This window comes from Populus trichocarpa, chromosome 13 (assembly GCF_000002775.5).
Source record: "Populus trichocarpa isolate Nisqually-1 chromosome 13, P.trichocarpa_v4.1, whole genome shotgun sequence".
NCBI classification, from domain to species: Eukaryota; Viridiplantae; Streptophyta; class Magnoliopsida; order Malpighiales; family Salicaceae; genus Populus; species Populus trichocarpa.
This window is the reverse complement of record NC_037297.2, coordinates 9071044-9097531: the sequence shown is the minus strand read 5'-3', so window position 1 is coordinate 9097531 and position 26488 is coordinate 9071044. Positions and strand designations below refer to the sequence as shown.

Sequence of the window (26488 nt, the reverse complement as noted above, 5' to 3'; positions counted from 1 at the left end):
CACCCAATTGTGTTTAACACTAAAGCCTGGAATTTTGTCATTGTGAGATGAACTTCTAATATGCCTCTTCGTAAAATTAGACACTTCAAATAACATTTTTGAACCAAATCGACGAGGTAAAGAAGGGAGCCATTCTGTTACTACTTTCAAAAACTTGTCTGATTGATATCTATATGGTTGATCCATAGGTAGGAATCGTCGATGACAGTAAAAAAAGGTTATTTTCCCCCATGCTTTGATCTAAAGGCTTTGTTATTCTCTGACTTATTAGAACTTTTACTAGTGGGATTTCTAGGTTTGTATCGTAAACTTTCACAAAAATCACAATTTGTTTTCATTGCATCTACCTTATAGTACAACATATAATAATTAGGACACACATCATATTTATCATAACCAAGTCCAAGTGGCCGCATAAATTTCTTGGCATCATAGAAATTTGAAACCAAATTTCCATTATCAAGCATGTAACTTTTTGTAAATTCAGTAAATTTGTTAAAGGCAGTCTGAGTTAAATTTAGAGTTGACTTCATATTAAGCAATTGTACACAAGTAGATAATTTAGATTGCTTGGTACACCCATCCCATAAAGACTCCTCTGCAGCTTTAAGTAATTTATAAAATTTATCTGCCTCTAGATTCGGAAGTTCCTCTGCTACCATAAGACTAGAAACTCTATCATTAGAGTATGCATCACCAACCCCCATTGCATGCAGAACCATATTCCTATATGAATTTTCTTCAAAAACACCATTCACAACATGACTGCACCCAACTGATGAAGGTCCAGCAATTATTGGTTCTGAAACATAAGGCTCTCCATGTACAATCCAATTTTCATAATCAAGTAAAAATCCTCTTGAAAACAGGTGCTTTTAAACATCTTCTTCCATTAAAAACTTTTGATTTTTGCACCTAACACAAGGACATCTAATTTTACCTCCAGATACATTTTCATCAATTGAAAATGCAAAATTGATAAATCTTCGTACACCCGCAATAAATTCCTGACAAATATGACCATCCCTACGACGGTGATACATCCATGATCGATCGTCCATATTAATATAATTAACATAATTAAAACAAAAAAAAATAGAATATTATTTAATATATTTCTTAATCTATATTTAAAACTTTATATAATAAATTATCAAAATAACTTCATTAATAACTAGCTAATAAGTTATAAATGAAAAACTCTTATAATACATCTTTTATTGCTAAATGTTTTTACGTTCTCTAATTGAGAGATCATAAGATGTGATTTAATTTAACATTAATTAAAATATTACTGAATTTGAGAAAAATCCAGTGTAAGCATTGTTAATAAAATTATCAATTGAGATATTTTTTTATTTGAGATGAAACACCGATATATTATTTATTTTAAATTTGTTAATTGTTGGTTGATGAAGATCTATGGATATAATGAATGTTTGTATTAAAATTTTAAATTATTTAAATTATATATAAAGTTTTACTAAAAACTATTAATTTATGTGTGCGTATGATTTTGGAGTTTCATATATACCTAGTTGTTAACTTCTCATCTCATGCACTGCTCTCATATAGATTTTATACAGGAGGCTTATCCAAGAAGTTGTGTATGCGATTGCTTGCTTCTAGAAAATAAGGTTCCATTTACGGTGTAAAATAATGAGAGTTATTAGCAATATAATGTGACTATATGTTGGCAGTGAAATATACTATATTTTATTGACCAACATTACTGTACGAAGAAATAATAAAACATGTCAAATTGCCGTAATGAATCTTTCAATGCCATCCAAATTATTCCTACACAATACACATCAATCCTGCCACCTCATGAACTAAAGAGAACTAATGCAGAGGTTACTTTATATATATATATATATATATATATATATATATTATACTCAAGTGTAACCAATAACAGGTTTGATTTAGCTTAGTGTTTTACAGCTAATTCGGTGAGGTGTAGTTGATTTGCATTTTATTTTAATTATAATTTTGAAAGTGTTTGCTCGACTAAGTTTTTAGTAATCTAATTAAACCAAAAAAAACTTGATACAAACCTAATTGGATGACACCAATGAAATGAAAAAAATGAATTGAAACATCCATAAATGGACGAAGCTCACTCAAAAATGCATTCTCTACTACAATAAAGTATCATGTCACTAACAATAATACATCTAAATATTTTGTAATTGAAATGACTAAATTTAATAATAATGTTGTTACATATAAAATATAACATAAGCGAATGTAATTGAAAAAATAAAAGATATGAGAGAATGTAATTGACTTTAAGCGGAAGTAAAATTAAATAGAAAAGGATTTTTATTATTATCATTAAATGTATCTAGATCTTTTGTAATTCCAAAATTAATAAAAAGTAAGTTGCATTGACAAACTTAGAGGAGCAATATGCACAACCCAAAAACTTGACAACTCCAAATACAAATAAGTAATGTGATGATGGGTTCAACAATCTGAAATTAAAAAAAAAAATGAGTAAGAATAATAGTGTTAATAAATATGTTATATAATCCTTTTCTTTCCTTGAAATGAAGTTTTTAAGCCTACACTTAAGCAGATAAATAAACATCTGGCCATTTTAGGTTACTGAAAAACAAACCGAAAATTTCATCAAAAACCAGTTAAAAATATGTTAACTCTATTGGAAGTACCAAACACAGATCTAGAAATTTAACACTAGAAATGACGAAAATCACTCAAAGGGCTACCAAAATAAAGCAATCATAAATGTAGAAGTTTCTTTGAATTTCTTGATCATTTGAATCTTTTTGTGTTCGAAGAAATACAAATATTTATCATCAATCCCTACTTTTAACATAATGGGTTGGCAGTGATTTCAAACCAAAACCCTAAACTACTATAATAAAGCCCGCTATACCACTATTATTCTCTATATGTAAACAATGTCTGTAAGCCTACATTTATCTTTATTGCATGTAACTGTACAATTGAATTCCTAATTTCCTTTACTTTCTGCAACATTCTCCATGCTCTGTTATGCATGCTCTGCAACACAAAGCTCAACCCCCCCTCTCTGTATATTTGTTTTTCATACCTCACCCAATTAATAAATTTAAAATGAAATACATTACATTAATAATTAAAAATATTAGCATGTGATAACAGCCATATTTAACAAATAATTTGCAAAAAATCGAACAAAATTATTCTTCTCATCAATAAAATTAGTTAATAAAAAAAATATTATCTCTAAATTATAAATAAAATCTCTCAAATATGGGTTTTTAATTATACCTGTCTTAATTTGTTGTACTGTATTCCTTGCAAGATGAAATTTGTTCTTTGTAAGTGGATTCCTTGGGAGCATAGCACAGAAGAAGTTAAAGAAAGTAAAAGTGGGGTTATTGGAAGAGGACATTTTGAAATTACATGTTCATGGAGAACAATTTAAGAGAAAGTGACAGAAGATGCGGTGGGTTTCTGGAAAAAGAAGAAAGGGATAGATCGATGGGGTTAGGGTTCTTTATTTGGAGAATGAAAGTTGTCTGATTTTGAGTTGGAGTAATTGTCTCCTCCCATGTGAGGTCACACGGTTTTCTTTTGTTTTTTTTTTTTTTTTTTTGCAAGATATACTTGTACCAATTAATTATTGACACGTTATTATTATTATTATTATTATATATAAGTCAAAATTTTTTTTCTCTTTTTATCAGCACAGTGACTGTAAACCGTGTGCCACAGTATTAGCAACGGATAATCCATTGTTGATTTTTAATATATTAATTTATTTTTTAGCAACTGATTTTCTGTTGCTAAATCCATTGCTAATATTAAAAAATTAATATATATGTAATCCGTTACTAATCAGTTGCTAAATTTGCATCTGAAATATTCCATTGCTAATTTTAGATGCTATTGACCCTTTTTTTAGTAGTGCTTTTGAAGGTGATTTATAGTTACTTACGCGTCTCATTGGCTGTCACACGATTTCCATATTTGGATAGTGGTTTAAATTTATTGCTTTGGTGAAGCGCAATGTTTCTTCAAGATGGTGGGTAAGAACTAAATATTGAATTAGAAATGTGAAGATTTTGGAAATCATAAAAAGAGAATACAAAAATATTTACAAAACTCTTTTTTTGTCCTGTATATTTGTGTGCCTCTTACCATTGCAGATTTAGCAAATCAAGCAAGTCAATTTCAGGAAATGGTCAATTAAAGAAATCCATTAGAAAAGTAATAATGCGAACCTCGTAATTAGGTGAATATGCAACTCACAACAAGATTGACAATGAAAAAAAGTAGAAATAAATTTGATAGAAGTGTGAAACAATGAATCATGTCCCAAGACACTAGTATTATTGGAATAAGAACCCTCACTCTATGAATATTAATTTGTGAACGAGAAGTTGAAGAAGATGTCACAAAGCCAGTTAATATTTGATAAGTCAGTTTAGTTCATTAAATAACCAAAAAATACGAGAATCTCTCTCACACAAGCTGAATAAATTTGGTAGCAATAGTATTATCAAGTCTGAATATTATGTCCTTATAAAGAGTATTTAAACTCTTGAAAATAAAAACCCTAATGGACCTACCCTTGCGAGCTAAAATTAATATTCTTATAAAATTAACCCAAAACCTATACTAATAAACCCGAAAGTATGGACCTAAACAAGTCTTGGGCCATAGCTGCAAAACAAAGAAGCCTGTAGATATGGAGGAGGCAAAATGAAATGTGCTTAACTGAAAAACAGAAAAGTGACTGCTAATGTTACAAAGTGGGTATCTTATAAGCCCATCAACCATATTTCTTAGGAACATGACTACTACAAGGTTTGGAAGATGTTGGAAAAAAATATTTGCTAAAAAAAGTGTACAAATTAAGACTTTTGCGATCAGATATCATGTGAATTTACATCCTACATTGTTGGTGGATTTGGTCAAGTTAGGATGGAAAATCAAGGTATGGTTAGTGTTATGGGCATTAGAGATATTTGGTTAGAAACCATTACTGGGTGCAAGTTGCAACTCAAAGATGTTGGGCATATGCCCAATATACATATGCACCTAATTATTACAGGTATACTTGATGAAGAAGGCTATCATAACTAGTTTAGGAATAGTAAATGGAAGCTCTCCAAAAGTTCTTTAATTATTGCTAAAAAAAATATGGGTCTTTATATATCACAAGCTAATGTGATTAAGAGGGAGGTGAATGCAATTAAAGATGCCTTCATCGATTTACAACATAAGCGTCTTAGAAACTTAAATGAGAAAGGTCATGGCATCCTTTCCAAGAAAAACTACCTTCCCTTAAAAGGTATGAATTTGAACACTTGCACTCATTATTTAGCTAACAAACAATATAGAGTAACATTTTAAATATCACCTTAATATAGAAGATCACATGTTCTTGATTTCATTCATATTAATGTTTGTTTTATGACTAATAAGTCTCTTAGAGGTTCTTTATAATTTGTTATTTTTATTGATGATCATTCCCGGACAATTTAGGCTAAATATTTAAAATCCAAAGATCAGGTGCGTGATGTTTTTAAGGATTTTCATGCCAAAGTTAAAAGGAAAACTAGTAGAAAGTTGAAATGTATTTAAGCTAACAATGGTAGTTAATACGGTCCTTTTAAAAACTACTATAAGAAAAATGGTATTAAGTTGGAGAAGATGGTTCAAAAGACTCCATAACAAAATGGAGTGGTTGAGAGAATGAACATAACCATTGTTGAAAGAATTTGATATAAGCTCTAAATTATTTTGGAGATTAAAGTTTCCTTGATAAACCTTTCTCCATCAGCTCCTCTTGACTTTGATGTTTCTCTTGACTTTGATGTTTTAGAGAGAGTATGGAAATGAAAAGATGTTTCAAAAAAGTGTTCGATATGCAGGCCATTTATACATGTTTCTAGAGATGAAATGTCTAAGATTGAAAGTAAGACAAATCAATGTGTTTTCCTGGGTTAAAAAATGATGAGTTTGGTTGTAGGTTAGGTAAAAAAAAAAAAGTTGTTAGAAGTAGAGATCTTGTCTTTGAATATCAAACAATTGAAGACTTTGAACAAAAAGAAAAAATAGTGTCCGCTAATTTTATTTCTGCTAATGCGGATCAAAGACCTTTTCACAGTTACCCTTAATGCCTTTGTAAAGCAAGTTAGTGAAGCTTTGTAAGATTGAAAGTAAGACAAAGCAATGTAAGAAAAGATGAAATTCTTGCATAAGAACCACACTTTCAAGTTAGTGAAGCTTTGTAAAGGTAGGAGAGCACTGAAATGGATGTTTAGGTTAAAAATTAAAGAAAATTGCTTATAGCTAAGGCACAAGGCAAAATGGTTGTGTAAGGTTTCAGTAAAAAAAAAAAAGAATTGATTTTGAAGAAATTTTTTCACTTGTGGTCAAGTACTCTTTAAAAATAGAGTGTTTATAGGATATGAGTGTCTTTGTGATGACCTCTTTAAAATGAATGTTATGACTATTGTAAACACAAATGAGAAAAAGAATAATAATAATAATGCATATTCTTCATACCAGCTTAAGTCTTGTGATATGTGTGGCATGACATGTCAAGTTATGTGAATTATAATTTTAAATAAAAATTAATAAATCTTGATTTATTACCTAGCATGATTTTTTAGAGAAATCATGGTCGGTCGTCGAAATCACTAAAATATAATACTGACTTAATTATCACAAACAAAATAATTTTGTAGTATGATCATGAAAACCAGGTTGAACCCAAGGGAAATTTCGTTTAATCTTCCTACAATATACTGAAATGAGAAAGAACGGGGGATTTGAATGAAAAATTCAAGAAACAATAATTTCAAAAGCAATAAATTGATATGTCATTAAATCAGTTCAAGGGTCCACACATCCATTCCTATAATTATGTTGATCATCGAAGTAAAATAAATATTCTTTCACATCAAACAAATAAATTTGATATCCTTTAAAGTTGAGGAAAATCGATGAGATTAGAGTATATTAATTAGAAAAAGCTCTCTAATCAATTTCTTATCATTTAGCAAATGTAATATTGAAAGCAATTTTCATTCAGTCGACAGTAGTCTAGGAATAAAATTTGTGCATTTATTCTAATCAAACGTTTAAAAGCTTGACAATTTAACTTGATTTATTCTTCCCTAACAAATCAAGATGAGAGTTGCAGCAATTATGAATTGAAAGAAACTAGAAACCATACATGTCATCTCAAAACAATTCAATAAGGTTGAATAATAATCAATAGCATAATTCTAAACAAGAAAAAATAAATACTTGAATCTGAAAGAATTACAATGATAACGTTACTTCTCACAACTTGCTAATAGAGATGTTGTGTATCCCTCTTGAACCAAATTCAGGAGTTTATTTCATAGTTGCTGGAAAATTGACAAATGCAGAGAAGAAAGGAATGTTCGTCGAACCCTATTTCAGTTGTATTCTACTCTATTTATCCTCTCACTTGGCAACGAAATTTCTTCAGGACTATTAGGCTAATTAGAAGTCTTCATGATACTTAATTTGTTACTTCTTTATCTGGTCCTTAAAGTTGGATAAATCTCTTAAAATTTGTGTTGAAAACTGACTCTGTTGGTATCACAACTGTACTATAATTCCAACTCTGCTGCAACTTAGACTTTGTTTCTAACTTGGTTTCTTGCAATATCTGATCATCCCAGCTGTATTCATTCAATCATTGCATGTTAGAGGCTTGATTTGAATCTTTCTTGGGTCCTAAGGCCCACTGTTTTTATGCCAGACTCTCAGTCGTAATGGAATGCTCGGTACCGTTAGTTTCCTGATCAGATCAGGAGACCCATCTCATCCTTCAGATTATGTCCAGAGTTTGGCCTTGAAAACGATTTTATCTGACTTTGAGTCCTTAATGAAAGTTGTAGTCTTGGATGTATATATGAATTTTGGCTTTTAAATCTCCTGATTTTGATATCAAAAGCTCAAGATATTCTTATTTGAATATCTAGTGTGAAAGCAATGAATCCTACCGCAAGTAGAATTCTGGCCTGAGTTTGCAGGTTTGATTAGAGATCCAAATGAGATCAAAGTTTTGCTCATAATACCTTCCTGGAAAGCTTGACATGTATACTTCGACTTAGATTAAGCCCACGTTCTCATTCAAGAACTCTAACTTGGCAAAACACCTGTCACAAGAAGTTAGGTCCAAAACATAAAATGCAGAATTTCTTATCTTTAGCAATTAATTCACAAAGTCTCTTAGGCATGCCAAACTCATAAAAATAACTTCCAATAAACTCAATTAAGCTTAAAATACATTAAAAAACATAGAGTAAAAGGAGTAAATAACTTCCATTTATTGTTGGTTTTTCTTAGACTTGCTCTTATACTTATTCTTTCTACTCTAAAGCTTAAGTTTGGTGTTTGTGGAGAGATATTGAGTATAATTTCTATAATTGTTTAGTTTGTATGCTAGGAATATTTATCCTATATGTTTTGTAAGTTTATATTTTTTTTAGTATGCATGCTAGTTTTTTGTTGTGATTGCAAGATTACTAAATTTTTTTATATTTTTGTATGATTATTGTAAAAGTCGATAAATATTTAGGTAAAAAGTCGACCTATACTAAGCAAGAATTAAGTGGATCAAGTTGGCCTACTCTAGGGAGGATTTGGGAGGGGGGAAATCAGTTCTAGATTAACCAAAAGAGGAATAAGAATAAGGTAAACAAACCCCCCCCCCCACATCCCCATTACATTTATGAGTGATATAAATGTAAGGGAGGGAAAGAGATGACTCTTCCTCTCCCCCGAAACCGGCAGCAGCTATTGCTATAGCACACACTCCTTCCCAAGGAGAAAACTAAACCCAACTAGCTTGCATACCAACCTCCTTGAGTATTGAGTGAGAGGTAAGTTAGGAAAATGAGAGAAAACCTAAAACATGGAAGAAAAAGGAGCCTAGACCTCTCCTCCATAATCAACAGCAACCATTGTTGCAACACACACTCCTTCTTAAGGAGAAAACTGAACCCAACTAGCTTGCATGCCGACTTTCTTGAGTGTTGAGTGATAGGTGAGTTAGAAAAATAAGAGAAAAACCAAAAACATGAAAGAAAAAGGAGCCTAGAGGGCCGGCTGGAACAGATAGAAAGAAAAAGAAACTACTAAAACCTTTCCTAAGACTACTTAAAATCGTAAGGTAAGTCACCTTCTTATTTATTTCCTTTAGACTTCGGCATAAAAGGAATGTAATATTGGGCTTTTAAATTGTATGATTTCAATATCTGAAGCTCAAGATATTCCCGTTTGAATATCTAGTGTGAAAGCAGAGAATCTTGCTGCGAGTAGAATTCTGGCCCAAGATTGCAGGTTTGATTAGAGATCCAAATGAGATCGGATTTTTTCCCATAATACCTTCCTGAAAAGCTTGACATGTATACTTCGACTTAGATTAACCCCACATTCTCATTCGAGAACTCTAACTTGGACAAAATCCTATCACAAAAAGCTAGGTCCAAAACATAAAATGCAGAATTTCTTATCTTTAACAGTTAATTCACAAAGTCTATTAGGCATGCCAAACTCAAAATAACTTCCAATAAACTCAATTAAGCTCAGAATGTATTAAAAAGCATAGTGTAAAAGGAGTAAAAACATATGTATATTTTACACTAATCAAATCCCCCCACACTTAGCTTTTGCACGTCCTCAGACAAAATTTCAATTTTACTTTTTCAATGTAAAAAATGTAATGCCATCAACGAACAACAATTAAATTCTTAAAACATCATAACATATCATGAATTAAATTCCAATCACTTTAAAATTGTTTATCAAGCGTTTTTATTTCAGAATAAAACAACCAAATAGTAGGCCCTACAAGAATAATCGCTCAATTCTTATGTGTTTAAAAGGTTAGTGTTTTACTCCAATTCCTTCCAATGGAAATGATCTACCATAAGCTTGCAAGTCATCTCACTCTCCGTCATTTAGATTACATGCATTTCACAAATCATAAGGTATTTTCAAGGGTTGTAATGTGGCTTGGTTCAAGGTAGGAGATCTTTGGAAAGGTAGCTTAAAAGCCGCTGAAACCAACAAAACAAAATAACCCCAAAACAAGACAGAATATTAAACACTCCCTCCAACCATTTTGAACTTGGCAAAAATTAAAGCTACATTGTCCTTCTTTATTGGAAAATTTATTGTCCAACAGAACAAGATTTTGGTTCAAACTAATGGATGATATTTTACCTTTTTAAAACTTCAAACCTTTACAAGACCTTTTTATCTTTTTTCTTTCCTTTCTTTCCTTTTTTTCATTTTTTTCTTCTGCACCTGACATAGCGTCTCTGAATTCAAAACACCCCTACATTTATTTCATGTATTCCTATGCTTATATAATGATTTATGATGTTCCATTAGTTCTACAGCTTAGGTGAGACACTATATTGTTTACGGCTTGTATTGTGAGTTTATAATCAAAGAAAAAGTCCATCAACTCAAAAGAGGTTTCAAGGAAACAATTTATCCAAAGGTGGGTTGCTAGGCTATATAAGGTACATAACAAAAAAATATCTTAATCATGTTCATGTATGCATGTAGAAGTATGGTCTTGATTAGAATCAGAGCAAGTTCTAGGGGAACAAAACCAATGGAAGAAAATCACACATAAAAGGAAAATAGAGACTGATATAGATGTGTCGGTCATAAAGCTCAAAGTCTCACAGGTTTGTGTCTATTAAATCCAGTTACTTTAAACCATAGAACATAGCTTGACTAAACAATCTTAAAAAACAAGGTCACAATTCAATCATGTTATGATTTTTTTTATAAACTCAATTGAAAATTCATTAATGATATTAACAATCAAAACATTTCCAAACATAACAAATTTTGGTTTTGCTAAAGATGTAACATAGCCCCTCAAAGATTAACCTGCTATCAAGATACGGGTGCATTTTACAAAAAAAATTGCTAGAACAGAGCATGAATCAGAGCATTATTTCATCAAAATATGAATGATAAAAACATAGCACAGTGCTACCACTATAGACAGCCCCTACGTCCCTCATACTTAGCATGGACATTGTCCTCAATGGACATAGTAAAGAGAGATGGAGAAATAAAGAAAACTGCCCTAATAACCTATTGGGTTTGCCTTATTTTGGCATCCATGATTGCAATTTTTTTTTCTTTTTTTTTTTTTGTGTGGAATGTCTCCACGCTGGGTTGCCTCTCTAAATTGTCTTTCTTCATTGTCTTTGGCTAGACAGAGTTTTCTACGTGTCATGCATCCTTGTATATTGGATCAACCAATTTTACTTCCTTCTCAGTAGTGTCTTCAAAATTCTCAACGAAAAGGCTCAAGTCTGTGGCCATTCACCTTGAAAACTTTTTTAGTTAAAATGCTTTGGATATCAATAGCACCATGAGAAAAAACATTTAAAACAACAAATGGTCTAATCCATCTTGATCGTAATTTTCCAGGCATGAATTTCAATCTAGAGTTGAAAAGTAATACTTTATGTGCAACAAAAAATTGTTTGCGCTGTAAAAACTTATCATGAAGAGATTTGGTTCGCTCTCTATATAGCCTTGCATTGTCATATGCTTCCAATCGAATTTCTTCAAGTTCTTGTAGCTGTAACTTTCATTCTTCTCCCGCCTTTTCAGCATCAAGATTGCATTGTTTCACTACCCAGAAGGCACGATGTTCAATTTCCACTAGTAAATGACATAACTTAGTGAAAACTAACCTATACAGTGACATTCTGATTGGAGTTTTGTATGTTATACAGTATGCCCAAAGTGCATCCTTTAAATACAGGCTCCAATCCTTTCGGTTAGAGTTCACCATCTTTTCCAAGATGTGCTTTATTTCTCGGTTGGTTTGTGGGTGGAAAGTTGTGGCTACTCGATGTACTCCATATTTTCGCATCATGAGAAAAAACGTTTAAAACAACAAATGGTCTAATCCATCTTGATCGTAATTTTACAGGCATGAATTTCAATCTAGAGTTGAAAAGTAATACTTTCTGCGCAATAAAAAATTGTTTGCGCTGTAAAAACTTATCATGAAGAGATTTGGTTCGCTCTCTATATAGCCTTGCATTGTCATATGCTTCCAATCGAATTTCTTCAAGTTCTTGTAGCTGTAACTTTCATTCTTCTCCCGCCTTTTTAGCATCAAGATTGCATTGTTTCACTGCCCAGAAGGCACGATGTTCAATTTCCACTAGTAAATGACATAACTTAGTGAAAACCAACCTATATAGTGACATTCTATTTGGAGTTTTGTATGTTATACAGTATGCCCAAAGTGCATCCTTTAAATGCAGGCTCCAATCCTTTCGGTTGGGGTTCACCATCTTTTCCAAGATGTGCTTTATTTCTCGGTTTGAAACCTCAGTTTGTCCGTTGGTTTGTGGGTGGAAAGTTGTGGCTACTCGATGTACTCTATATTTTCGCATCAATGCTTCAACAGTTCGGTTTCAAAAATAGGGACCTTAATCACTTATCATTGCTCTTGGAATTCCAAACCTACTGAAAATGTTAGATTTGAGAAATCCTACAACAACCTTAGAATCATTAATACTGGTAGCTTTATTTTGTTTTTCTTTGCCTTATTCAAATCATTAGGTAACATTCCAATAACTATGAAATTTACCATATCAGCAAACCAAGGTTCCTTACCTTGCAGATGCAGTAGCTGCTCATCGGGGAATGTTTCGACAATGGGCAATGGTTCTTCCTCACATACAATTCTACACAAATGATCTACCATAAAATTTTCAGCTCCTCTTCAATCCTTGATTTCCAAATCAAACTCTTGCAACAAAAGAATCCATCAGAAAAAACAATCACTTTAGATCCTAATAAATATGATCTAAACTTGTCTACGACAAATACAATAGCTAAAAGCTCCTTTTTAGTGGTTGAATAGTTGTATTGAGCAAAGTTTAGTGTCCTTCACGCATAGCAAATGACATGACTTTTCTTTTTCTTTATTGGCTAAGTACAACTCCTACAACATAATTACTAGCATCGCATATGATCTCAAAAGGCATATCCTAATTTGGTGGTTGTATAATCGGCGTTGAAATGAACAATGTCTTCAATTTTGTCAAATGTTATTTGACAATCTTCCTTGAAGTCAAATGATACATCCTTTTGCAATAACCTTGACAATGGTTGTGTAGTTTTTTTAAAATCTTTGATGAACCAACCTCCTATAAAAATCTGCATGGCCAAGAAAATTACGAATGTCCTTAACATTAGTAGGATATAGTAAGATTGTAATCAAATCAACCTTGGCCTTATCAACCTCAATACCCCTAGTTGAAACTACATGACCAAAAACAATTCCTTATTGGACCATGAAATGATATTTTTCATAATTTAGAACCAAGTTGGTGTTAATGCATCGTTTCAAAACTTGGTCAAATTATATTAATCAAAAGAATTGTCATAAACAGTAAAGTCATCCATAAAAATTTCATTGCAATTTCCAATTAAGTCATAAAAAATGCTCATCATGCATCTCTAAAACGTACTAAGAGCATTATACAATCTAAAACGCATATGTCTGTAAGTGAAGGTCCCAAATGGATAGGTGAAAATTGTTTTTTCCTAATGTTCGCGAGCTATAACAATTTGATAATAACTAGAAAACCCATCTAAGAAATAGAAAAATGACTTACCTGCCAGTATTTCTAGCATTTCATTAATGAAAAGAATTGCGAAATGATCTTTTCTTGTGGTAACATTTAATTTCCTGAAATTTATGCACATTCTCCACCCATTCTGAACTCTTATGGGAACAAGTTTATTTTGTTCATTGGGAACAAGAGTCAAACTTGTCTTCTTAGGAACTACATGTACTAGACTAACCCATTGACTATCGGATATGAGATAGATGATTCCTTGGTCAAGTAGCTTCAGAATTTCCTTCATTACCACTTCCTTCATGGTTGGGTTCAGCTTACGTTGAGGCTCTCTCACGGGTTTGGCATCATCTTTTAGTAAGATTGTATACATGAAGATTGCAAGATTTATGCCTTTTATATCAGCTAAGGTTCATCCGGTAGCTGTTTTACATTCTCTTAAAACTCTCAACAATTTTTCTTTTCTTGTTGTCGTGAGATCATTTGCAATGATCACCGATAATGTCTCACTTTCTCCTAAGTACTTATACTTCAAATGCTTGGGCAAAGACTTCAATTCCAACTTTGGAGCTTGTTCAACATAAGGTGAAACCCTTTCAAGAGAATTCGGTAGTTACAAAGGAGAGTTTACTAACCTGTTTGGCATTTGAGATAGTGAATGCAAAGACATAACTGCTTCTTTTATGTCTTCATTATTCTCTAGCCTTGCATCCCTATCTGTCTTGCTTTGCTATAATACAAAGTTCAACTCATCTTGCAAAAACAATTGTTCAAAATCATTTTGCACAATGGGGTCAATTACATTAATATGAAAAACAGATTCAGAGTCATCAGGATATTTCATAGCATAAAAAATATTAAATGTTACTATTTCCCCATCAAACTCACAAGATAAAATTCATTTATACACATTGATCTTAGTTCTTGTTGTTTTCATAAATTGTCTGCTTAACAATATATGAGTTAAGTTTAACGCAAATGATCATCCATATCTATAATATAAAATTCCATAGGAAAAATCAATTCATTTATTCTAATTAAAACATCCTCAACAACACCTTTTGGGTATGAATTAGACCTATCTACCAATTGAATTATTACCTTTGTTTCTTTTAAAGGTCCTAGATTTAAAACCTTATAAATTGAAAGTGGCATAACATTGATCAAAGCTCCTAAATCAAGTATAACTCTTTATACCCTATGATTTCCAATTACAGATGGTATAGTGAACATACATGGGTCTTTGTATTTTTAGGCAGTTTTCTTTATATGACTGCAAACACGTTCTCTCCAACTCTTATTTTCTTATCAATGTTCAACTTCTTTTTATTGGTGCACAATTCCTTAAGAAATTTTGCATATTATGGAATTTGTTTGATCGCATCCAATAGTGTAATGTTAACTTCAACCTTTCAAAAGGTTTAAAAAATATCATGTTCTGACTCTTCCTTCTTTGCCTTCTTTAATCTACCAGGAAATGGAGGTGCAACCAGATTCTTATTAATAGGAAAGATGGACTTACCACTTAACTCTGTTCTCGGTGCATCCAAGATTGTTGATTCTATTTCCAGCTTGTTCTTCTTGGTTGCTGTTGATTCTGGTGTTGAAGATGGCAACATATTTGCTGTTGATTCTGGTGTTGCAGCTGGCAGGGTAGTTTGCACCACAGTAGCTGCTGAATCTGGCTCTGTTCGTAGTGCATCCAAAATTATTTGTTCTATTTCCAGCTTGTTATTTCTGATAGCTACTGAATCTAGTGTTGCAGCTGACAATATGACCTGCACCATAATAGTTGCTAATCCTGGCATTGCAGCTAGCTGGGTAGTCTGTACCATAGTAGCTGCTGAATCTGGGGTTGCAACTAGTGGTATATTTCCTGATGAATCTGGTTTGCAACTAGCAGCATATTTGTTACTGATTCTAGCGTTGGGACTAGCAACATGGTCTGTACTTCCTTTCCACTTTTAAGAGTAATAGCACTTGCGTTTTCTTTTTGATTAATTTCAGCTTAAGATGACAGCTTCCTTTTATTTGCCTCAATGCTTCTTACATGCGATGCAAGTTGTGAAATTTGAGTCTCCAAATTCTGAATGCTAGCTCTTGTTTCTTGTTGGAGCATCTACATATTAGTGGCTAAAAATTTCACAATTTTTTCTAAATACATACCTGAATTTGATGTTCGAGGAGGAAAAGTTGGATTGCCATTGGCATATGACCGAAATGGTTGCTGGTTTGAGGGCTGACCATATTTAAGGTTTGGGTGATCTATCCAACTAGGGGTGTAATGGTTTGAATATGGTTCATATTTCCTTAGTTTACTGCCAAACCCACTTATCGCATTCACCTTAAGGGGTTGTATCTTTTTAAAGTTGTGGGCACATATTAGTAGAATGTTTTGGGACTGCATAAATGCCATACATTTTGGATTGCCTAACTTGTCCCAACACTACTTGTCTCACAAGAGAAGTTAGTTCTGAAAGTTATGTCTCAATATTAGAATGCATCACCTCATTTACCTTGCTTGTACAAGAGTCTTTTCTACAAGTGCACCACCACATATAGCATCTATCATGCTTCAGTCCATGGGAAATAATCCTTCATGAAATTATTGCAACAATAATTGGTTAGAAATTTGGTGATGTGGGCAACTTGCGCATAACTGATCAAAACATTCCCAGTATTCATATAACGTTTCCCCATTGTTTTGGTGAATTCCACTAATTTATTTACAAATTGTTCCAGCCCGTGATGCTGGAAAGAATTTTTCCAACTTTTTCTTCAAATCATTCCATGTTAGTATTGATCTTGAAGGAAGTTAATAAAGTCAGTCCTTCACCTTGTTTGCCAAAGACGTCAATGAATTCTGAGTTAGCTGTAAACCACGTACGCTGAAGATTTTAGCTTCAGCTGTGCAACTGTGTTGCGTAGATGATTGTTGAGTCGATCACGGCTTAGTTTTCATCAACGATTTATGTGTTAGTCGAAAACTAATGCTCTGATGATTTCAGCATCAGCTTCAAAACTGTGTTGTATTGATGATTTCTGAGTCGGTAGTGACTCAGTTCTTGTCAACAATTTCTGTGTCAGTAGTGGCCTATATGCGATGGCGATTTCTGCCGAATGAGAGTCACCAGCGAACCAGTTTTGCTAATGATTTTGTGTTCCAGTGAATCAATTCACTAACAAGTTTGCGTCCCTAGCGAACTAGTGTTGCTGATGATTTTATGTTCCAGCTAATCAGTTCGCTGACGAGTTTGCATCACCAGCGAACCAATTTTGCTGCTAAATTATGTGTTCTAGCGAATCAGTACGTTGACGAGTGTGCGTCATCGGCGAACCAATTTTGCTAACGATTCTGTGTCCCAGCGAATCAGTTCACTGACGACTCTGCATCACCCGCGAACAAGTTTCGTTGATGAATTTTTGCAGCAGATTACATATCAGAACTGGTTCAATAATTAAAATGATTGCATTGTATGATTGTAATCTATGAACACTAGAATGTGAACATATGTATTCTTGAAATTTGTATGGTGATGAGCCGTGTGATTACCGAATGCAAATATACAGATTTGTGACCATTGATGTGGTAGGTGGTATGACCGGGATCGGACTCGCGACCGAATAAGAACATCCCACAGGAGGAGCAGGTAGGTGGTTTCCACCTTTTTTTTCTTTGTATAATGTTAATGTTATGAAATGACTTGTTTAGGGATGATATATTATTGCGTTGTGAAGAATGTTAAACCAACTATGAAATGTTGATCGAGTTGTTGATGAATTGGGGTTGTTGATGAATGTTAAACCGACTATGAAATGGTTATTGAGTTGTTGACAAATGTAAAAACGATTATGAAATGTTGATTGAGTTGTCGATGAATGTTAAACCGACTATGGAATGTTGATTGAGTTGTTAACAAATGTTAAACTGATTATGAAATATTGATTGAGTTGTCGATGAATGTTAAATCGACTATAGAATGCTGATTGATTTGTTAATGAATGTTAAATCGATTAGGAAATGTTGGTTAAGTTGTTGATGAATGTTAAACCTATTATGAAATGTTGATTGAGTTATTGAATAACTTCAGCTAATAGCATCCGAGATGGATGACTGGGTTATGATTAATGATTAGCCTAATAGCATCCGAGATGAATGATCGGGTTGTGATTGATGATTAGTTTCAGCTAATGGCATCCAAGATGGATGAGCGAGTTGCGTTTGATGATTCGCTTCGGCTAATAGCATCCTAAGAGGATGGTCGGGTTACGTTGATGATTAGTTTCGGCTAATGACATCCTAGATGAACAACCAGGTTGCATTGATGATTAGTCTCGGTGAATGGCATCCTAAAGGGATGATTGGGTTGAATATGATGATTAGTTTAGGCTAATGGCATCCTAGATGGATGGCCAAGTTGATTATGATAATTAGTTTCGGCTAATAGTATATGTAAGAGATGATGGGTTTGATTTTGAGATTCATTTTGGTTAATGGCATCCGAGATAAATGACCGAGATTAGATGTTACGATTAGCTACAACTAAAAGCATCCAAGGTGGATGAATGGGTTAACGTGAAGTAATTAACCCCGACCAATTATTAAACTTCGACCCCACAAATCCTATGGAGAGGTTGGGGCATATGAGTGAGAATAATATATTTAGCGAAATAATAAGGATTGTACAACACATATGAGAAGTAAATGAAAGAATGTACTCATTTTCAGTTTATAACGAAAAGTAACAATAACATCCTTTTAATTGTTTATTATTATTATGTTTAGATTATTTACAATCCTTGTATCCATATTGTTTTTGTAACAACGACATCACACAATCAAGGTGCGTAGGAAAGCCTGTTCCACGAGCTCTCATACTTTCAAAATGTGCTATGTAATAGTATGTTTTAGGTGTTATGTGTTTGATAAGAACGAACGAACTAGTTGAATATTTGTCATTCGATATTTTTGTAAAGACTTGTATCGAAAATTGTAACAAAATACGAATGTGAAAGTACGATCTTGTAAACATGATGTGGTGAATGGATGTATGTGATATTCTTTTTTATGAGAATGTTCTATTATGAAATCCCATGAGTATTGCACTATACTATGAGATGAATTCTGTTACAATAAACCCTAAATATCGTTGCGAGAATGTGTATTGTCACTTTTATGGGATGTTGATTTACTTTACCCTGTATGGGTTGTGCCTTGCTAATAAATGAAATATATTTATAAATTCACAAAATGATATTGTGAAAAGTATCAAGAACCTAATGACTTACAAAAAACAAAATTACATCGATTTTGGCTATGAAAAAGTCGGGTTGTTACATTCTAGTTCACTACGTAACCATATACATTCCATAATCTCTTCAAGTTTATCAAAAGGTTATCAAACAATACACAATCAAGTCTCAACATATACAATTCCTAAAAGTTCTCCTAATCATTATTCCATGGCCGAACAGTGTTGTTAACAATCATGCATTCCATATTCCTAATTGTATTATTCCAATTCATCAACACAAATTAATAGCAAATCCACATTAAGCAAGAGTTCCATTTCCACCTTATATCTTGTTTCTTTAAGGGCGTTCATCATGCAAAGTTTTCTTTCATGGTTTTTTCTCGTGGGTGGACATTGTAGCCTATTTTTTTTTCTAATTTACACATGCAATTCATCATTTATATCACAAGTATGTTCACAATAGCATGCTATAATCACATTTGTTCATCAATCACATAAGCAAAAATCTAGGCATTAACATAATATAATTTTTATTTCAGCTCAAACATGTTTCTAGATGTTTAACAAGATCACAATCTATACATTCCATCACTTCATTTCATATTCTTTTCTTTCTTTCGATTTGGCCGGCCTTTAATTAGGGTTTGTTCATCCATATACATCATTTTTTTTTCTAGTAAAGATTCTAAAATTGTGTCCCCTTCATTCCCTATTCTTCTTCAACCTTCTCATTTAGCTTTTGTGAATTTACAATTGTAAAAACCATAAGTCTTTTACTTTGAGGTTTCTCCCTCTCCCTTATCTTGAAATCATAAAGCAATAAACAAGGGAGTGATATTACTCATCCTCTAGGTTTTTCTCTCCTTTTACTGCTATCCCAGTCGGCCCTCTATATTCTTCATCCTTTTGTGTTTTCGATTCTCCTACCTTTCTCTAACTCTCCTTTCACTCAACCCCTAGCCTATTTTTTTTTTAAAAAAAAAAAATTTGGCCCATTCCCTTCTATTTTCTTATTCTAATTAATTATTTTTAAAGATTTCTTCAAATAAGACCATCAAGATAATATTTATAAAATTTTCCTATCTTGTCATAACTTTTAAATAAGATTATAGTTTTTTATGGTAATATTAAAAATTATTTCATGAATGATTATATATAAATCTAACATCCTGATTTTTTTAGAAAATTCAACAAGGAATATCCATTGAGAATAAAATATTTTATTTTTATTTTTTCATTGTTATTTTTTATGTATTTTTATCAAATCAATCATTCTTTTATTTTCTTATAATGTCTCATAAAAATATAAAGTTATTCTTCTTTTTTTGTTTTGTTTTTATAAAAACCATGATAAGTTTTTATTTAAAACACTTTGGTTCTTATATAAAAAAGACATGTTTTAGAATTGTTATGAATTCTTATATAAAAAAAAATGAAATTTGGATTGAAAAATACATTTTTATTCAAGAATATAAATCATTAGAATTCTTATGAATGTATATAAAAATAGGTTTTGAATATGATCCAACAATGTTTTGTCTTTTTAATTTTTAACTCATTAATTTTATTTTAATTTTTTTAATTAATATATTCTCTTTAATTTTTATTTTTTTTGTTTAATTGTTTTTTTTAAGTAGTAATAATTCTTTTGGTGGCTTTTATAATCTTATAATACCTCCAATAGATTATTATAATTTATCCTTTTTTTTATTAAATTTAAGATAAATTAATTTTATTTGTATTAAGTATTTATAATAATGAAAATCATATAAACTTTCTTTTCTTACGTTTAAAATTAACTCGAAACACTACCCTAACTCAAAGACATTAACTAGTGTAAACTATTTCAAACTCTGAGGTCACTCACAACACTTGTATAAGAGGGAGAAAACAACCTTGTTAGAGTACTATTGTTCTAACTCAGCTCTTTGGAGTTTTAAGTTTTACCCCTATGTTATCAACGGTCAAGTACACTATTATGAAATCCAGTGGTCCACAGGGAAATTTGGGTCTATCTGTTTGGGAATAGTTTTCGGCCATATATTTAGGGATAAGTGTTGTTGTGGTTGTATTTTAAAATGATTTTACTTGAAAATACATCAAAATAATATTTATATTATTTTTTAAAAATTATTTGTAATATCAACGCATCAAAATGATCTGAAAATACAAAAAAAAATATTAATCTAAAGCAAATAAAAAATAAGAAAAATTAATTTTTTTAAAAGCGTTTTTAAAACGCAAAAACAAACAGGGCATTAATCCAAACTCAATAGATATCGACCTGACTCGACCTGAATGAATGAATATTTTTTGGACCCGATGAATAATGGGTAAGGTATGGATATTATTAAACTCGATCTAAAAATCACCCGAACTTAACCTGAAATATATATTTACTAGATAAATGGCTCGGGCTACGCTGCGAGACATGTTAGTTTTTTTGCCAACGTACAAAAGCATATTCATGTGATATTAACGTTTTAAAAGTAGTAAGAAAAATCTAAGAATTTGGTAACTGAAAAGGTCGCATTTGTTATCAGAGAAATGATCTAAAAAGCAAACAAAAACAAAATACCATAAGTCGAGCATCTCATGCTTACTCTCACGTAATTAATTTAATTTAACTAAAAAATAAAATTTCTTTTGAAAAAGCTAGATTCAACAAAGATCGAAAAACATTTCGAGTTAACCCTTGTTACTTTCGAAACCACAGAAAAATCCAATAGAAAACGAACAAAAAAATACTGGTTGATGAAATTAAAAAAAATTAAACATAAAAAAGAAGAAAAAAAACCAAGCAAGCATGAGTGAACTTTGTAAAGCCGGGTTAATCTCTTAAACTTACGACCCGTTAAATTATAGACATTAACTAAATTAATAAGCTCAACATTCGCCCAATTAATGTCAGAGAATGAAATCAATTAATTGAGTTTAATTAAAAAAACAAAATTCATTTTAAAAAAGCTAAATTTAACAAATACCAAAAAAACCTAAGGCAACCCTTGTTATTTAAAAACAAAATCTCATAAAAAGAGAATAAAATGAATGTTGGAAGATAAAATCACAAAAAAAAACTTAAAAAAATAAAAAAAAATCAAGTAAGTCCGAGTAAACATTTTAAACTCAAGTTAAACTCTCAAATCCACAATTTATTAAATTCTTGATCTGGACTTAACCTAGAAACTCAACACTTGAAGAATTAAATGTTGGAGGATGAGATCTATTAATTTAATTTAATTTAAAAATAAAATTTCTTTACAAAGCTAAATTTAATAAAGGCAAAAAAAATTGAGGCAACCTGTGTTATTTTTAAAATAACTAAAAAATCCTATGCAAAGTGAATAAGAAAAATAAAAAATGATGAAGGATGAAAATTATAAACAAATAAATAGTTAATTAATTTAAAGAACTAAAAATTCATCAAGTTGTAAGACTCTTGATTTAGAGGTCAACTTTAACTATACGAACACTCCATTAACAATAATTAACTTGTCAATAAGTTTAGAAAATAATTTAGACATGGTATATATAAAATAAATTTAAGAAAAAAACATATAGAAAATATATTTTTTTATTGAAAAAGATACATTAAGGGTGATTTTTATCTTTCCTTGAATTATAACTAACCACTTATTCAAATTTTAAGAACGAATTTATATTTTATAATTTTTCTTTAAAGACTCAATTTTCCATATATTCTATTTTATGTTGGGGTGATATGCTATTTATATTTAAAATTGTAATAAATAAATGTGGATATGTTTAAGTTTTATTTTAGGATTATAGTACAATTTAAATTTGGTTTTAATTACGAATATACATTTTTATAATATTATATTGCCAAAAATACGTGTGGAAGTAAAACTCATCAAATCAAATACAATGATATAATACCCAAAAATTTTTAAATTGTTTGACTTTACCATAGAATTATTTGGAACAAAAAACTTGAAGTTACAAAAGGGCTGATTAAAAACAAAATTTATTGGAAACAAAAAAAAATCCGCGAAAGTGAAAAGAAAGTTGATGCAAAAATTGCGAGCCTTAAGAAATAATGGAAAACTAATGGGTAAACCGAAAGATGATGGATGAGTGGCCCATAATGAAATGGGACTGAGACCAGCCATGGAAAAAAATCAATCAACCCTCTCCAGACCCCTTCGGCACTTTCCACCGAGAAACCACTGTACTCAAAGAGTAATAGAAAAACGAAATGGCATGTGCGAGTGGCAGTAGCACCAGTTTACTAATATTGTTGAACCAGTCTAGGCTCGGTCCTCAAAGCCAAAAGGGTCAACAACGTATCGACTCATCTATATCTTTTGGTGCTTCTCTTCCTTTTTCAAGTGCAAGAAGAAGAACAAAGGTGGGCTTGAGGCGTATGGCAAAACCAATAGTAAAAGCAGAGACCTTGACTATTGAGAAGTCTGGAATTAAGGTTGTTAGGAATCCTCCGGAGTCCAAACTTACTGAACTTGGTGTCCGCAAGTGGCCCAAGTAAGTAACTCTAAAGCCCTCGATCTGTTTCCATATCTTTGTTTTTGAATTTGCAGCTAAAGTTTTAGTTGTTGTTTTGCTTTCATTACTACGTTTTCTGTAACGGGTTTATGTACCATTTTTTTCATAATTATCCATTAACCTTATGTATGAGAAGTTAAAGTTTCAGATTTAGGAAAGAGTAGAATGTCGAAACTATATTATCCATGAAACTTATTTATACGTAAAATTATGTACCAATTTGATGTTAAAAAGAGGTGTAGGTTTGCAGTTTCTTGTTGAAATCTAGATCTATAATTGATAGCATTTAACCCTTCCAATGAATGGTTCAATGATATTGTTTGGTTCATTGTTCTTCAACTGCGCATTTGTTTTAAATCAAAGCAATAATCTTGGAGCTGTGGCGGGGAATTATGGTGTTTTTGAAACTTGATTCCCAGCAATACACTTGTGCAAAGAAAATGATCGCTCAATGTCCAAAAAAAAAAAGAAGAAGAAAAGGAAGGTGATCGATGCGCATTATGTGTGAAAGGAATAAGCTTTGCTTCCGAAAGCTGGCCCCTTTAAAGAAGCAAGTTTGTCTCTTGAATTGTTCATTTAAGTCTAGTGTTCACTTTGGAGTGCTGTTAGGCAATTCCCATCACAAAAAAACTTTGAGGGGCCCTTAAAAACTAACGAAATGACCGAAGAATTTACCTAAACTGTGAGTCGGCCATGCCCCTGTTCTTAGTTTTTCCTTGGGGCATGGCAAGGTTTCTGTCTATTCAGATTCCTGTTTCCTGGATTGCTATCTTTTGCTAACGGAAGTCATCCAAGTTTATTGCCATTGTTGGATACTTGTTCTCATATATAAGATTAATCTTGCTTTTAGGAGTGATCCCACCTTCTGCAACCTCAATATCTTGAGAACCAACCTCACTTGTACTGCTTACTTCTTTTTCTAAATGGCCGTTCTCAAAACTGATCCCTCTGTGCTGGGAAGATGATTGGATCGTTTTGTGTTTGGATGTTGGTTTTCCTGGAATCTTGTGAATTTTTTTATTGTATGTTCTGCATAAACCTGAATCTCTGCGTGCATGGAAGCTCTGATTGGATTTTCCAATTCCTATGTTTTCTTTTCTGGAGCAATTAAATGTGATATAACTACACACTCTGTGTGTTGATCTTAAAACAAGCACATACACACAACTACATATTGCAACACGCATACTTACACACCATTATGCACTTGGCTTGTGTTGGGAACCTTTCATGTAGTTAAAAGCTAAGAAGTAGTTTATATTTTAATTTTAGATCTTTAGAACAATGTGCTTGTGCTTTTTAGTTTAAGATGAATACTCTAAAGAACTTTGGAATTTGATGAGTTGCAAAAGTTGCACATACTGAAAGAAGAGGGGAGAAAAAAGGAAAAGGAGGTTCTGCCTCTTATAGTTGTGTTTTTTTTTCCACGCATCAATAGAAATTCCTACATTTGGATGTTGATTGTGTACAATTTTTTACAGGTGGGGTTGTCCTCCCAGCAAATTTCCATGGACATATTCTGCCAAAGAGACATGCTATCTTCTGGAAGGCAAAGTAAAGGTGTATCCTGATGGGGCAGAAGAGCCTGTTGAGATTACTGCCGGTGACTTGGTTGAGTTCCCAAAAGGAATGAGCTGCACTTGGGATGTTGCAGTTGGTGTAGACAAGCACTATAACTTTGAGTAATAATCTCTTCAAGTCTGTGTAGCTTAGTTCAGTTTGTGGCTCCTCCTTCTCCAATAAATATATTGTAAACTACATAATTTTTGCCAACGAGCCATAGCTCAACTGGTATTATTTCCCCCTTCTCATAAAATGTCTCAAGTACAAACCTCTATATATAATAATAATAATTTCAAAATAAATTAAAAGTTATGGTGGTTACTTGTACCGTTGTACTGTACACACTCTTCATTTTCAACGTGGATTGTAGGGGTTTTTTTTTTTTTCTCTTTTCATTTTTGTCATCAAACTTCTTTTATTGCATCCTTGCATGTGTTGTTTTGTGGTGTGTTTTTTAAGTTTATTATTTCTTCTATTTAAATGATCTTGAGGATTAAAGGTTTTTATTAGATTTTCAAAGGACAATTTAATAAGATAAAGTTTTAATTTTAAGCATAAATACACAATTAATAGAAAAAAAGACCAAACTAAAAAAAAAGAAAAAAAATTGCATGTATTTTTTAAAATTTGTGCGAAAAAATTGAGTTATGTTCATATATTCTATATTGACTTCTTTTTTAGTCCTTTTAGTTCTAATATTTTAGTTTGTGGTCTAAAATTTTATTTTGTTTATATTTCAGTGTTTAAATTTGAGAGATAATTGAGTCCTTGAAAAATAAGGGAAAAGAGGAAAAATTGTTGGTTAGTTGATATTGTTGTCAATAGATTTTATTTGACGAGAGGAATTTTTTTTTTGTATTTTTAAGCATTTTGTTAGAAAAAATTAATCGAGACTAGGGATTCTTTTTATTAATTAAAGGTTGATTTGAGATTATATGTTTTTTTTTTCCCGATTATGGGATGTTTCTTTATGTTTTTAGGTGAAAAATACTTAAATAAAAAAATTTTAGTCCAAGTTTTTTTGATGGACAGTAACCGTCTATAAGCCCGTCCGTAAAATTTATCCCGGCAAATTCAATGTTTAACCATAGACAAAATATTTTGTTGATAAATTAAAAAATTCTAGTTGTGCAGTGGAATATCAAGGTCATTGAATGTACTAGTTTTAATATGGTTTGGTTCAAAGATTAGGGTGAACAGTGGCTCGAAAGGTGTGAACTCGACCAGGCTCCATAAGGTTATTTGAGAAAGATGAACGGTATACAATCGATATTTTTTTTTGAACACAATCAAAATGACATTATTTCTCTTTATTGCCCACTATTTTACTCAAAACACATTGTTTCATTAAAGATTTTAACCCTAAGTTAATTAGGGTTTTCAATCTTTTCCAATTCAATTTTGGTCTCCTGTCTCTTGAAACTTCATTATTAAACCCTCAATCAGTTTTCATCCTTGGAAATCATCTCAACAATACCACCCTGGAATTTTTAATTGGACCCT

At 31.8% G+C, this 26488-nt stretch overlaps 1 protein-coding gene across 1 annotated transcript; it reads left to right on the top strand.

The window, feature by feature from the left end:
• Positions 1–23027: 23027 nt before the first annotated feature.
• Positions 23028–25297, top strand: LOC18104284 (uncharacterized). The gene is made up of 2 exons (XM_006376040.3): positions 23028–23401; positions 24904–25297. Exons 1-2 carry the CDS (start codon positions 23118–23120, stop codon positions 25106–25108), a joined length of 489 nt encoding a protein of 162 aa, XP_006376102.1. The 5' UTR covers positions 23028–23117; the 3' UTR covers positions 25109–25297.
• The last annotated feature ends 1191 nt before the right edge of the window (positions 25298–26488 follow it).